This window comes from Rhineura floridana, chromosome 1 (assembly GCF_030035675.1).
Source record: "Rhineura floridana isolate rRhiFlo1 chromosome 1, rRhiFlo1.hap2, whole genome shotgun sequence".
In the NCBI taxonomy this organism is placed as follows: Eukaryota; Metazoa; Chordata; class Lepidosauria; order Squamata; family Rhineuridae; genus Rhineura; species Rhineura floridana.
The window spans coordinates 42,176,795-42,192,205 of NC_084480.1; the positions used below are offsets into that span (position 1 = coordinate 42,176,795).

Sequence of the window (15,411 nt, forward strand, 5' to 3'; positions counted from 1 at the left end):
TCACATCAAAAGGATTTATGTAAGAGCTTGTACAGGGACAATATTGCATTTTAGAAGACAAATGCAAGGAATCCAAAAAGCAAGGTTGTGAACATGTATTTGGTTATTACTGGACATTAACAAAACAAAAGTAATGGATAAATATAAATGTCCTAGCACATAACAACAGTTGATACCACAAAGTTTGAATGAAGAACATGAATTTAAAACAGAACTGCTATATTCCAAAAAGTCTGATGAATTGCCATATGCTACTGTATTTTCAAGGGCTTCTAACGGTTAGATCACTCTATTGCCAGAAAGCATGAACAGACTGCCTCAGATTTGTAAGAGTTTGCTTTATTTCAAGATTTTACAAAAATCACTCAGGTAATATAAAGAATTGCAGATCTTGGTGCTATAGATTTTCCGGACACATACTCTTTGGTTTGCTCAATTCTACCTATATGGTGGACAAACTAGAGGGTGAAAATATTAGGGAACAGGGGAAAAGAGCAGGTTGGTGGTAGGATGGAGGCTTGCATATGAAGATTTAGAGGACATCAAGCAAGTGGATCTGGGACTACAGGATAGTGAGGAAGCATAGTAGAAGGAGAAAAGAACTCTCTAAACATAAGGAGAAGCTAGCAGCATCAAATTAAGTTTCAGTTTCAGACTGTGGCTATCCAGGTTTTACTCAGTATTGTCTTTTGTTTCATTGTTTATTGCCTTCTTCAAGTGTATTTTTAATAATAAAAATAATAAATATTGGTCTAAGTTAAAATAGGCTGATTTTATTTTAAGAGTTATAAACCACTCACATTTTAATATATCAGTGTACAGAAAACAAAAATATGTATAAAATATACATTAAAAGTAATGCAGTTAAAATAACACAATGCTAGATGATCAACAGACAATAACTAAGAATTTCATTCTCAACTTGTTGTTAAATGATAATGTCCGTTTATAATGTAATGTCTGTAATCCATCCTTCCTCAGTAACACAGGTTGGCTACATCCAAATATTAGCTAAAGATGGAACTAAATTGTGTTCCTGTAAAACATTCTCTGGGGAAGATAGAACTTGGGGAAATGATTGTTGTTACAGAGATAAGAAGGTGTGTATTAGAATTTTCCAAGGTTCCATCCTGAATTATCTTCAGGTAGCTTTGCCTTCATTTCTTGTCACCTTTGGTGCTAGCGCAATGGCAACTTTACTCTTCCAAGAGTAAAAGGCTGCAAAACCTGGATCTCAGAAAGGTCTAGAGTGTGTCCATGCCTTCTACTGCAACCAAAGCAGTAAGAATGGTTATGAGATAGAAGGTTGCACAAGCCAGCACTTGTATAAAATTTATATATTCAACCAAGCCATGGTTCATATAACATGGGTCAGCAACATACAAGTGTGTAGCCAACACAAAGTATGCAAAAGCTGTGTGGACTGGACAAAACTCAAACATTATGACACAAGGGAATGTCCACCAAGATTTCCTCTTTAAGGTTATTTCTCTTAAGATTCCATTGCCAGGAACTTAAAAAACAACAATACCCCTTCATTTGTTTTTCTTGATTGGACCTTAACACCAGATTTCTACTTTCTCTATGATCCAATTCATCCTTTCCTTTTTGCTATTTCATGCTCAATTTTTCTCTTTTTTGAGCTGTATCACTTCTTCAGATGGGGCTGCTGTTGTGACTTAAAGTCTGAGAATACGCACACCAGCATAGGCATGTATGCATATGGAGAAAAATATTGTGGAAGTTATCCAGTCATGGATATGGTTATTCCACTAGTGCAGCAACACTTTTCCCAATTATTATTTATTTAATTTATTCATTAGATTTATATCCCGCCTTTCCTCCCAGTAGGAGCAACCAAATGAATTTATGCTGGGTGTATCTGTAATCAATCAGTCCGCAAAAGTGTGAGCCTCAGAGTGGTTGAAAGAGGTTGTATGTGTGTGTGTGTGGGAGTGTTATGTGAACTGGCCATAAGAATGAAGCTGTTTCATGCTGCTCTTTGGGTCTTTTCTTTTGAGAAGACAAATAAAAGTTGTTGAAGAAGCTTATGAGTGAAAAAGCATGAAGAAGCAGTGAATAAATGTAAACACAGGTGGTTGAGGGAACAGTGAGGGACGAAAAACGTTTATGAGACACAAGGAGATATGAATATAGCAGTGGGGAACAAGACAATGTGAAGAACTGCAAGGCAATTATGAATTCAGAATGGCCTCCCACTGCAAGGAGGCAACCCTCCTCAGAGGCCAGCTACTAAGCTTCCACAGGTTCACTGATGTTAGAGAGAGGAGACAGGCTCATTCAGTCCTATGGCTTAGTTTTTTGACAGAGTTCATATGTATGATAATATACATACTGTTTTCCTACGTAAAATGATAATCAACTGTGATGCTATCTTTCTTGAACTTGAATGGAAGAATGAAATTCATGCTGTATTGATTATTTTTACTATAAAATGATTTGCAAAGAAGGCAACAGCCAGAGTGAGCATGAAAACTGCAGTCCCATTGAAAGAGAAAGAAGAATGGACTATTATTTATTAAAAACGTTGGGGTATGTTTCAAAATAGACTCATCTCAAGTTATTTTTTCATAGTTATATGTTTGGAATCTGTGAGCCCTATCTATCATATGGTCTTTCTAACAGCCACATAACAATGTTGTATACTGTTGGGCTTTTACCATTATAATTAGTTTTCTAATGCATGTGCATATTTGTGACTAAAATCTTCAGGTCGTGATCACTTATCTCCCACCTTCATGCTTTTCCTACAGCAAAGTGTTTACATATAAGACATTTATAACATCTGAAATGGCCTCAAAGGTGTCCAGCAGCTGCTTTGTAACAGCTGTCATCTGATGTTAGTTGTAACTAGATGGGAGAAAAGGAGCCCTTTGCAGTATCCTCTTGCTTTAATTCTGTTATGGAATGTAGGTGAGCCATCAAGGCTCTATTAATATACTTCTGTCACTGGTCATAAAGAGGAAGGAAGAGGTCAAATAATCTGATTTCAGTGAACAGTGCTAAAGGATGGAGAAAGGATGGAAGGCTCTGGGTTAGTAGGGCTGTGAATTCTAAGTTAAGATCTCTTGTCCTTGTCTATAACTGCCTGTGAAGCATGGGATAATAGCCTGTTACAATGTTGTGTTTGGAGAACAGCAGCAGCCTTTACTACTGTTTCGCTTTTATTGGCTCTTCAGCACACTTCACAGAAATCAATTATGTGTGGAGTCACATGTATGCATATGTACAGAGCTCTCAGCAAAAGAAGGTCTCAGTACAAGAGCTTTGCTTGCAATCCCTAAACTTATTGCTACATAGCATGCAAATGACCTAACAGGTTGGAACTGCAACATCAGAATAAAGGTAACAACATTATTTGAACAACTCTAATAAGATGATAGATAGATAGTAATTAAGAATGATGAGGGGGGAAATTCCTTACTAAATTAGTGGCAACATAGTCAGGGGTTTTCTGGAACACTAATAAAGAAAATGACAAACTTCCAGATCATGTGAGCAGTGGAGATTAACGCAGCTGAACAGACAGTGCTGCTGGGGAAAGAGACAGGCAGTTTAAGAACAATTTATCTGTTGACTGTATTATATGAAAGTAATCTATTAAAAGCATCAATGGCTTATTTCACACATCAGATTAACACATAGTTTAAAACAATGATTTAATGTGAATGAGCAGCATGCTGGTGCATTCAGCTCAAAGTTCCTGCAGTGCTCCTGCAGTGCTTCATATGTTATGTCATATGAATTTGGGCTTTTGGTGTGTTTCCTCCATAACAAGCTACAAGCTGTAACCAAGGTTTGTTCTTGGTTTGCTGCTCATGGTTTGTTTCGAGGAAACAAAGAACGAGCCTAGGTTCAGACAACATGACAAGCCAGACACTGGTTTGGTTTGTCCATGGCACAACAGCAGCAGGAGCAGAGGAGGAAAAATGTGGGGATTTTTGAGCTTGTCCACATTAAACCATAGTTTGTTTTAAAGTGCAGTTTAATGTGTTTAATGTGACATGCCGGTCAAACCAATGATATTTTTTATAGCTGTAACACAGCCGACAGCTAAAACATTCTCAACAGCCTGTTTCTGTGACATGGAAACTAGGTTATTGTCTCACAGGCACAAATATTAAAAACCGTAAGATTTAGTTTGTATTTTTTATATATTTGCAAAGCTAACAAACTCCAGAAACATGTTTTATTAGCATAATAAGTAGGATTTACTGATTGCTTTGCTTTGTATAAATGGGAGGTGTGAGGAGCAGAAATTACCTGCTAAATATTAAATATAGATTCTATGTTTATAGTATGTGCCTAATGCATATATTTAAAAATGTGAAAGTATGCCTAGTAAGCTTCTCCAGGATAGCTGATCCTGTCTGCTGTTTTAAAGACAAGTATTGGCACAATACTGAAACGTTTTTACAGATAACAAGTGAAACCACACTTTTGAAACATTTCCAAATATGCCTTTTTTGCTGGCTCTGGCTTACTTTAGCTACTTACGCTGGACTGTCACAGTGTCTTATGGATGATGAGACTCCTCCCCCGCAGGTCCTGCTGCACTCTCCCCATATTGACCAGGGACCCCAACCCCCATCTATGCTCTGGGGCCAAGTGCCAAAAGGTACGCACTCTCCCTGATAACACCACTGAAAAGATTTCATAGAAAACACAGAATTAGCTTTGAACTGATAGAGTTATCAGGACAGAAAAATATATGGGTCAGGTATTGACCAAGTATAGGCAACAGCATTCCTTGTATAGATAACATAAATATGTTTAACTTTCTTCAGCCATGTTTAGTCATTGGTGAAGGCAAATGCTATTTGTTATTTCTCTTTAGGCTAAGCCTGAATAATAAATTCCTACCATACATAAAAGTTTAACAAGACAGCATTTTTCATTTCATACACAAGCTTACCATCTCTCATTAAAATAAACTGCAAGTCACTGAAAAAAAATCTTCACATAGTAGGTATACTTTTAAGAGTGTTTAAAAAACAAATGCACACCTATACTTTGACTGATGGTTTAATAGCACAACATGGACAATTCTCCAGTTAGGAATTTTTATGAGGATTATTGCTTTTCCTTTAAAAAACACTGAAGTATGGATGATGTTACAAATGAAGAAGAATTTGAAGCAGTATTTCATCAACACTTGCACTGCAGACATAATAAAAGTAATACCAAGAAACTAGAAACAAAGAAAAAAGTATTCACATTCACTGACTAGCCAATTGGTCAGAGACTGAATGAACATGTAGGCTGAAATTTTAAGACAGATACCAGCTAACCCTTTAACAAAAGGGCATTGGGTTAATTTGAGACAATTTTTTATTAAATGTATAACTTTAGTGGAATATTATAATCACATCAAATTAAACCAAATCATGCTGTCCTAATTTAAGACCAAATCTGGCTGTCTTGTTTCACTGTAGAAAACAGAATATTGCAGAAAATGAAACAATTTGTCCTATCAAAATAGACACGTGACCATATCCAATAAATTTTAAACATGAATTTTACCTGATTAAAGATTTGGCACCAGACCATGATACCCTAATGATCAGGGTTGGGTGGCATGTGTATACACCAACATGATACAAGAATTTTGCTTTAAACTCAGGGTAGCCAAAGTGGTGCTCTCCAGATGTCACTGGACTACCCTTAACCATTAGCCATGCTGGCTGGGTTGCTGGAGATTGTAGTTCAACAACATCTGGAGGTAACAACATTGGCAACCCCTGCTATCAAGTATATATAGACAATAGGCTTGATCCACAATTCAATAAAATACGGAGGGAAGTAGGCTGCAGTTCAAAACACACTTACTAGTAACTAAGCCCCACTGGACACAATGTAATTACTTCTGAGTAACTATGCACAGGATTGCACTGTTAGGCTAGATCCAACCCAATGTCATTAGCAAGATTGCTAATTACATTGATAAAAAATGTTGCTTACCCAAGTCCTGAAAATGATTTATTTTTTAAAAATGAACACAGTAGCAGTCAGATGTCAGGTATAAATGTATGCCGGAGTGGAAGCTATATAATGCAGAACATTCTAAACATTTCAGTTTATTTATTTCTCCAACCTATATGTCCAGAAACCATTAGGGCTCCAAGAAAATGAGAAGGATATTGAGATGAATGAGTGAAGCTTGAGACATTTATTTTCAACCACATTATCTGAGACTATTTCCAATATCCCCTTTTATGGCATGCTATAAATATATTTCATTTGGATGCTGTAAAATGTTTGGATATAAGAGCTCTAGCAATGCTGCATGAGACATGGCATCAGGCACACAGATACTGGATATCGCTGTGTATTGGCAGAAGTCATAGTTTCCTCTAATGACACTCTTGGGTGCTCAAGTGCATACCACTGTGTGAAACAGAAACACCCCCCTCCCCAAAGAAGAGACTGGTTCTATATACATGGGGATATCCTAAGGATGAAGTACTATATGTAAGTTTGTAAATTATAAGAAAAAGTTTTAAACCCCAAAGCAGCCTAGTTTCCATGTCGGAAAACATTTGGGAGGAAAAAAGAAGTCCCCCCCACGAGAGAGAGAGAGAGAGACAGAGAGAGAGAGAGAGAGAGAGAGTTTTGCTATGTGCCTTCAAGTCGATTATGACTTATGGCGATCCTATGAATCAGTGACCTCCAAGAGCATCTGTCAAGAACCACCCTGTTCAGATCTTGTAAGTTCAGGTCTGCGGCTTCCTTTATGGAATCAATCCATCTCTTGTTTGGCTTTCCTCTTTTTCTACTCCCTTCTGTTTTTTCCAGCATTATTGTCTTTTCTAGTGAATTAGGTCTTCTCGTGATGTGTCCAAAGTATGATAACCTCAGATTCATCATTTTAGCTTCTAGTGACAGTTCTGGTTTAATTTGTTCTAACACCCAATTATGTGAATTAGGGAATGGTGGGTCGGTTGTGCACCATGGGGTTCAACACTTCTCCTCTCCATAGTCCAGAGGTTGGAAAAGTTACTTTTTTGAACTACAGCTCCCATCAGCCCAATCCAGTGGCCATGCTTGCTGGGGCTGATGGGAGTTGTAGTTCAAAAAAGTAACTTTTCCAAGCTCTGCTCCATGCTATACTCTGCTCCAGCTACGCTGCAATAAACCACCCAAGTTCAGGGCTAGCAACCAGCCCCGATCTGAGCCCTTTAGGACTAAATAGCGCATCGAGAGGTTTTAGGTCGGGTGGGGCATTTGCCCTTAGGAGCCTTGAACTGTGCTGAGGGATGGCTGAGAAACTTATCTAATTTGCACTTTCTGAAACATAATAACCCAAACACAGCCATTTTTTGAAATTTGCACTTATCCAAATTTTGCAATGCTCTTCTCCAACCAAGCAATATTTACAAAAATGCATATGTAAGAGGTAAGAGTGCATAAAATGAATATTTTGGTGAAAATAATGTATAAAAATGCATTATATTGGGAGAAATTGGTTGCAAAAATGTGTACATTCATCAAAACTGCATACAAAAATGTATTTAATAGGAGAAATTTGCAATAAAATGCTGAATAATTTTCATTAGGATGGATGGCAAGAAAATATTTGGGATAGAGGTAATTCCCATCAGACTCTTATTATATGACTATGGCTTTGACAGCAAGATTATTATGGAATACTGATAATGGAAGATTGGATACTGAAATTACTGGACTTAACAAGACTACTGAAGATGGAAGATGGAAAATGGAACTAATAGGGATAATAGAACAATGGCTACTGAAATTACTGAACCTAACAGATTCTGATGTGATGGATTAATTGAAATGTTTATTTTGACTATGGTTATGACAATAAGATTATCATAATTAGTAATGAGATGGATTAATCGATATGCTTATCTGGAAAAAAAAAATTGATAGATATATTTCTTAAAGAATTGAAACCTCTCTTTGACTTTTTGTGGAAAGAATAAAGTAATGTTTATGAGATTTGATGATTAAGTAAGATAACTACTGGAGGAAAGTGATTTTATAATATGACTTAAGAGACAGGATTGTTATATATTATAGACTTATAACTGATTTGATCTTTGACAAATGGGAAGTCAATATTTTACTCTTTATTTTTTATTTTTGTTTTTTTTTTTCTTTTTTCTTTTTTTCTTTTTGTTTAACTATTTTTGATTTTGTTTTTTGTCTTTGAATGTTTTATGATTTTGTCTTGTATGTTTTATGAAAATCTGAATAAAAATTATTGAAAAAAAAAAAAAAAAAAAAAGGATTTTTTTTAAAAAAATGCAAACTGCTGCAGAAATACGGAGAACTGAATTTAAGATTAGAAAAATGAGAGAGAATTGAAACTGACAGATCATTCCACCACTAACTGTGCTATAAGGCTCCTCTTCCACTTGCCCTGACTACTGCAACATTTTTATATAGGTGGCCACTTGTTTTAATTGAAATTTGAAAGTTCTTGAGCTCTGAAAGATAAGCAAGTAGCTGCAATGCTTTTTAAAAAAAGTACTTTGTTGAACTCTTTCTAATATCTGGAGCCAACTCGGATTTGGCATGGTACTCCCAACAAAAATCACCCCTCTTTGAATATATTTGGTGAGAAGGGAAGCTGCTATTCTTTCTAGTACTTCTAGAAGCTTCTTTCTAGTGCAAATTCCAGGGTTTTTTTTGGGGGGGAGGGGTTGTATATAAATTTAATTAGAACATGGTGTGTGTGTATGGAGGGGGGAGGGTTAAACCACCTTCCCACATACCACCATGCCAATCCAGATCAGGAGCCCCAAAATAGCACATGTAGCTTGATCCTTAGCTTGTGCAGTTAGCTGTTAACTTCAGAGTCCAGGCTGCTGTGGGTAATAACACAATGAAAAGGGAAACAATGGTTTTCATTTAGTGAGAGGCCCTCATGGATAGTATAACTATTTATGCAGTACTGAAAACTGAAGGGATATGATTATAATGTTTGACTCCCTGATCATTTGACTCAAGTATAAATCCTCCTAGCAGATTAAAGAGAATTATTTTCATGCCTTACTGAAACTGAGCAGGTGTGGACCAGACCAGCAACCTGAATGGAAGACCACTGGGAGCTACAGGTAAAGTAAGAGCAGGATAAACACCATACTTTATTTTCAGAGCTTGGAAAAGTTACTTTTTTGAACTACAACTCCCATCAGCCCTAGTCAGCATGGCCACTGGATTGGGCTGATGGGAGTTGTAGTTCAAAAAAAGTAACTTTTCCAAGCTCTGTTTATTTTAAAAAATGTCTTGATATTATAATCATAATTAATAATCACATTTTAATTGAATAATCAGTTAAATGTCAGATAAATTAATTAAAATATTTGTATGTGGTTCATAGATCTAGGTTCCAGGTGATGCTATGAAAAATATCCTGCTTTCTTCTCAAGAGAGAATGAAACTCCTAAGTTACATGTTATTTGTAAATGACATACTTTCTCCATTATAGTATTAAAATATTGCAAGCCCAGTCTCCGAATCTTAGATACCTCTATAGCATTGGGGGGGGGAACAGATAATGATTACTGGGACAGTGCAGATGGTAGCCACTCAGTTAGGACCCAGGTCTGTGGTAGCAGCAGCTCACACCAACTCTTGCCTTCAGCCATTTTTCCTCTCAGGTCACAAAGCTGGGAAAATTCACTGTAAGCAACATTCTTGCCAAATGCATGCAAGCAGTGTAGGCAATAAAATTGTGGCCTATTCAACTGAGTCCTGGGTGTGTTCTCCCCCCCCCCACATTCTGCTCCTCAACTCCCCCATTTTATTCCCAAAATAAAAGTACATTGATTGCTATTATTTTAAGACATTAACGTAGTGGCATACTTTCAGCTGAGGGTTCTCAATGAATGCAAAATGTATTTCATGAGTCCTGTTAATAAAAGATTGGGAGTCAGTACTCTATACTACATCAAGCATTGGTTAAAACACAATTAAGTTGCTAGGATGCCATGGTCTTCAAATAGTCTTTCTTTGACATCTGTATTAGAAAGAGAGGCAGGATGGCCCACAACAGAATTGCCACTTCAAAGGATCTTCCTAAAATATGCTGTCAACAAGGGCACATCATTAATTAAATTTATACACAGAAATCCAGATACATAGCAACCTAACAAACATTGTAAGAAAATTAGGCCTTTGTTCTTTCCACTTTGCAAGTAGTTTCAAGATTGGACTCTTAATTCAGGATTTAACAAAGACAGCTTTAGCAGTAATTGGACACTCCTAAACACTTTCCACACCAGAATTTTGGATTGGAATGATTAAGAAAAAGTGCACTGATTCCCTATTGTGAACTCCCACTGTGACATTCAGGACATTTTCTTACTGCTCCCTCAACAGAACTAGTTTTGTTTTCCTTAGCAGAGGTTCTGAAAGAAGATTTGCTACATCTCTTTCTTTGTTAGGGGAAATGTCTAGATAGACAATATAATCTTTTCATCTCTAACATAAACATACCCATAAGTATATTCTGCTCTTCCTCCAAGGATCTCGAGAAGTTTCCTCAGTTCATCATGCTCTGATGAGGCAGTTTTGAGACTAGCCCAATTTTCGCCTCGGTATTTGAATCTAGGTCTTTGTATTCTAGTTCAACATGTTATTCATGGTTTTAACCTGGTTCTTGCATGAGATATGTAATATAGAATGTGTAAAATGTGCTAGAAGCATGGTAGTCCATTGTTCTTCATGGACAACAAGTGAGCAAAGAAGTAATGAAAAAAGGATTAATTGAAGGATTTCCAAGCCCAAACCCTTAATGGTGCAGCCTACCTACAACACCTCTAAAGTCAGTTGAACACATTTCAATGTTTTAGTTTGCTCTGAAAATACTTGAGAACCTGTGGCCTGAAGAGCCTTTGAACCACTTCATATTGGAAAAGTTGAGAATGTGTGGCATTGTCCCAAGGTGAGAACATGGGATAGTTGGGGGAGAGGCTGGAGCATCACCACTTCTCAGGTAGGAGCAAGGAATTGGAGAGACTGATAAGTGTGTTCTTCATCCATAGATGATAACCATATCTAAATGTGAATGAGTCTTTGGGTGAATAGTGTGAGGTTTTTATTGAGGTTGGTTGAGTCCTTGATTAGATTTGATTTCAGTCTCATAGTGTTAGGATTCTAGTGATGTAGTATGGTCTTTCTGTATGTACCCAGGGATTCTTGGGACTGGTAATCACTGAGAGTAGTACATATATGTGTGTAAGTGTGGGTGAAAGTGTCCAGGTGTAGACTGATTGAGATATAGGTGCATTAGTGGGCCTGGATTTTGTGGGGGTGTTGAGTGAGTGGAATCCTACTTTATGGTTTTTGATATGTTGTATCGTTTTATACTAAACAGCCAGTGTGGTGTAGTGGTTAAGGTGTCAGACTATGACCTGGGAGACCAGGGTTTGAATCCCCACACAGCCATGAAGCTCACTGGGTGACCATGGGCCAGTCACTGCCTCTCAGCCTCAAAGGAAGGCAATGGTAAACCCCCTCTGAATACCGCTTACCATGAAAAACCTATTCATAGGGTCACCATAAGTCGGAATCGACTTGAAGGCAGTCCATTTCATTTTTAATTGTTTTATACTACTTAATAAAAAGTGGCATATTATATAAATACTTGAAACAATAAATAATAATGCATTTTAGGATGCAATCCTAATCCCGCTTACCTGGAAATAAACCCCATTGAATTTGATAGGTCTTACTTCTGAGTAGAGAGGGTCAGGATTACACTGTTAAGTAATATATTAAGAAATATATGAAATTGCTTGAAACTCTGAAGCCAAGGTAAAACACTCGTTCTTTCCTTCTCAGAGGAAAAAAAATATGGAGAAAACCTGAAATGTGTGCAATGCTTGCTTATCAAACCTGAACATTAAATGTATTATTTACAAATTAGGGCATGAACCATCCCTACAGTGGTGTACCTGAATCAGGCTACTGATAAAGGCAGAAGCTGAAACATTTAATTAAATGTTTTAGCACATGTAACAACTGTAGGTTGTAACCAGATTGTACCTATTTTTAGCTCATAGTCAATTGTCGTCAAAGGCTAACTCAGATTAATAGGCTACAATTTCCTCTAATGGTAACAAGATATAGACTGCTGACCAAAACCACAATGGCAGTCTCATACTCAGGGAAAAAGTCAGATTGGCAGAGTTAAATGGCTGTATCCAGATACAATGGATAATATTTGGCTGATATTATCTAGCTCAATAGGTTGAGAATATCCAGGTATGCCAGAAGATGCAGATAAACTACTCATTTAACAACATTCCTCAAAAATGAAAGGCTGGAAAAAAGACAGTAACTGGCTAGCGTATCAATATTTTTAGAAGGTACAAATAATTTAATAAGATAATCCCTAAGCAGTACATCAAGAAGCCCAGCCAACAAAGTCAGTCATAGCTTGCACTCTGGGTTGTTTTTCTTTCTGGTTTGTTCACCTCAGGTCTTATCTGAGAAGTGGTGAGAGTGGATGCATGAAAGCAGCCGTGTCAATTACCAGGATTGACAGTGGAACTAGCCCATCAAGAGAATAGCTGCCAACGTCAGTCTAAAAAAAGTACTATTATTATTATTATTTATTTTTTATTTTATTTATTATTATTTATTAAATTTATATACCGCCCGACTAGCGATAGCTCTCTGGGCGGTGAACATAAAATAGTATAAAAATACAATGAATAACAAAATAATATTAAAATACAATCAACAATACAATAAACATTATTAAAATTAGATCAATGTAACTTAAAATGCTTCAGAGAATAGGAAGGTTTTGACCTGGCGCCGGAAGGAAAGCAGAGTCGGCGCCAGGCGTACTTCCTCAGGGAGACTGTTCCATAGTTCGGGGGCCACCACTGAGAAGGCCCTAGATCTTGTCATCACCCTCCGGGCCTCCCTGTGAGTTGGAACCCGGAGGAGGGCCTTCGTAGCAGAACGTAGTGCACGGGCCGGTTCATATCGGAAGAGGCGTTCCGCAAGGTATCGTGGTCCCGCACCGTATAAGGCTTTATAGGTTAATACCAACACTTTGAATCTAGCCCGGAAACATATTGGCAACCAGTGCAAGCTGGCCAGAACAGGTGTTATATGCTCGGACCGCTTGGTCCTTGTCAGCAATCTGGCCGCCGCATTTTGCACTAGTTGTAGCTTCCGAACTGTCTTCAAAGGTAGCCCTACGTAAAGCGCATTACAGTAATCTAAACGTGAGGTTACCAGAGCATGTACCACTGATGTAAGGTCCTCTTTACTCAAATAGGGATGTAGCTGGGCTACCAACCGAAGTTGGTAAAACGCATTCCTAACCACCGAGGCTACTTGAGCCTCAAGTGAGAGGGAAGAGTCTAAAAAGACTCCCAGACTACGAACCCGGTCCTTTAGGGGGAGTGTAACCCCGTCCAGGACAGGGTATATATCCACCATCCGATCAGAGAACCCGTCCACCAACAGCATCTCAGTCTTGTCTGGATTGAGCTTCAGTTTGTTAACTCTCATCCAGTCCATTGTCGAGGCCAGGCAACGGTTCAGCAAATCGACAGCCTCACCTGAAGAAGATGAAAAGGAGAAGTAGAGCTGCGTGTCATCAGCATACTGATGACAACGCACTCCAAAACTCCTGATGACCTCTCCCAACGGCTTCATGTAGATATTAAAAAGCAGGGGGGACAAAACTGACCCCTGCGGGACCCCATATTGGAGAGCCCGCGGTGTCGAGCAATGTTCCCCAAGCACTACCTTCTGGAGACGACCCGCCAAGTAGGAGCGGAACCACTGCCAAGCAGTACCTCCAACTCCCAACTCCGCGAGCCTCTCCAGAAGGATACCATGGTCGATGGTATCAAAAGCCGCTGAGAGATCAAGGAGAATCAACAGAGTTACACTCCCTCTGTCTCTTTCCCGACATAGGTCATCGTACAGGGCGACCAAGGCTGTCTCAGTGCCAAAACCGGGCCTAAAACCCGATTGAATTGGAAAAAGTACTAGCACTGTGGGAAGTGCCATACCTTAATGGTAGAGAATTTGCCTTGCATGCAGAAGGTCCCAGGTTCAATTTCCAGCACCTCCATATAGGGCTGGGAAGGACTCCTGCCTGAAATCCTGGACAGCTGCTGCCAATCAGTGTAGCTAATACTGCTAGATGGTCTGACTCAGAATAAGGCAGCTTCCTATGTTCCTAGAATTTTATTGACTCCAAATTGCTCTACAAATAAAATAAATTAATAAAATGAAAAATATTGTCCTCCTGAAGATTATTCTTGTTTAGGGTTGATACATAAAATCAGCTAATGTGATACTTATCACATGATAAGTTTCTTACATGTGACTCTTCCCTAAATATGAACCTGATATGAACCTGCTTGTACACTACGCTCCACATCGAAGGCCCTCCTCCGAGTTCCGTCTCATAGGGAGGCTCGGAGGATGGTGACAAGATCTAGGGCCTTCTCAGTGGTGGCCCCCAAACTGTGGAACAGTCTCCCCGAAGAGGTGCGTATGGCGCCGACATTGCTCTCCTTTCGGCGCCAGGTTAAGACTTGCCTCTTTGCTATGGCGTTTTAATATGTAACTCATTTTAGTTTTAAATTTTGTTGTAATTGTTTTTGATTTATTGTTTTATATATGTTTATCCTGTATTTATTATGAGATCTGAGATGCTTTGTATTTTTATATTCTGTTGTTCACAGCCCAGAGAGCTAATGCTAGTCGGGCGGTATATAAATCTAAATAAATAAATAAATAAATACATACATACTGATTGATACCATTTTCACACTTGCTTCTGTCTATGGTACCTGGCATGTTTTAGTACTTTGAAAATTAGCCATCTTTTAAGCAATTGTTGCAGTTATTTGAAAAAATATAGTTGGGTGAGTCCATTCTTAGCTACAGCTTTCAGCAACAGTTTCAGTTGTCTTTATGCATTGCATGCCAGTGCATTTACATTTTCCATTATTCAAAAGGGACTTCAGCCAGGAGGTGAAGGGAATATTAGGACAAAGCAAACTAGGTGGGACACAGAGAAGAAATGTTAAAAAAAAAAAAAAAAAGGCTGTCAGAAAAGACCAGAAAGCGAATAGGAGTGCAAGTGACTGATGCAAGCTGGGGGATATGTTGGGTACCAGGAAATCAGGACAATGAGCTTCAGGACAATGAGCACTGAATCAGTACAATGAGTACAATCAGTACAATGAATACTGAAACTCTTCAGTGAATGCTTAGGGTAAGGTAGACAGTTTCATGCTCACAAAGACTTCAGTGATTCAGCCCTTTTAGCTTGTAAATGAAAAACTGTAGCTTCACAATTTGCATTCTTAAGCCAGGGGTGTTTAGTCTGTCCAGGTGACAGAGAGCAAAGAAAGTGTCTCTCCTCCCATTACAGCA

At 38.3% G+C, this 15,411-nt stretch overlaps 1 protein-coding gene across 7 annotated transcripts in view; it reads right to left on the bottom strand.

Moving 5' to 3' along the window:
- Positions 1-15,411, bottom strand: part of ADAMTS6 (ADAM metallopeptidase with thrombospondin type 1 motif 6) — a 241,066-nt gene that overhangs the window by 67,679 nt on the left and 157,976 nt on the right. For all 7 annotated transcript variants that reach the window (XM_061619209.1, XM_061619173.1, XM_061619218.1 and 4 more), the window contains one exon: positions 4,519-4,664. In XM_061619209.1, coding sequence (XP_061475193.1) covers positions 4,519-4,664 — 146 coding nt within the window. The remainder of the gene's footprint in view (positions 1-4,518; positions 4,665-15,411) is intronic.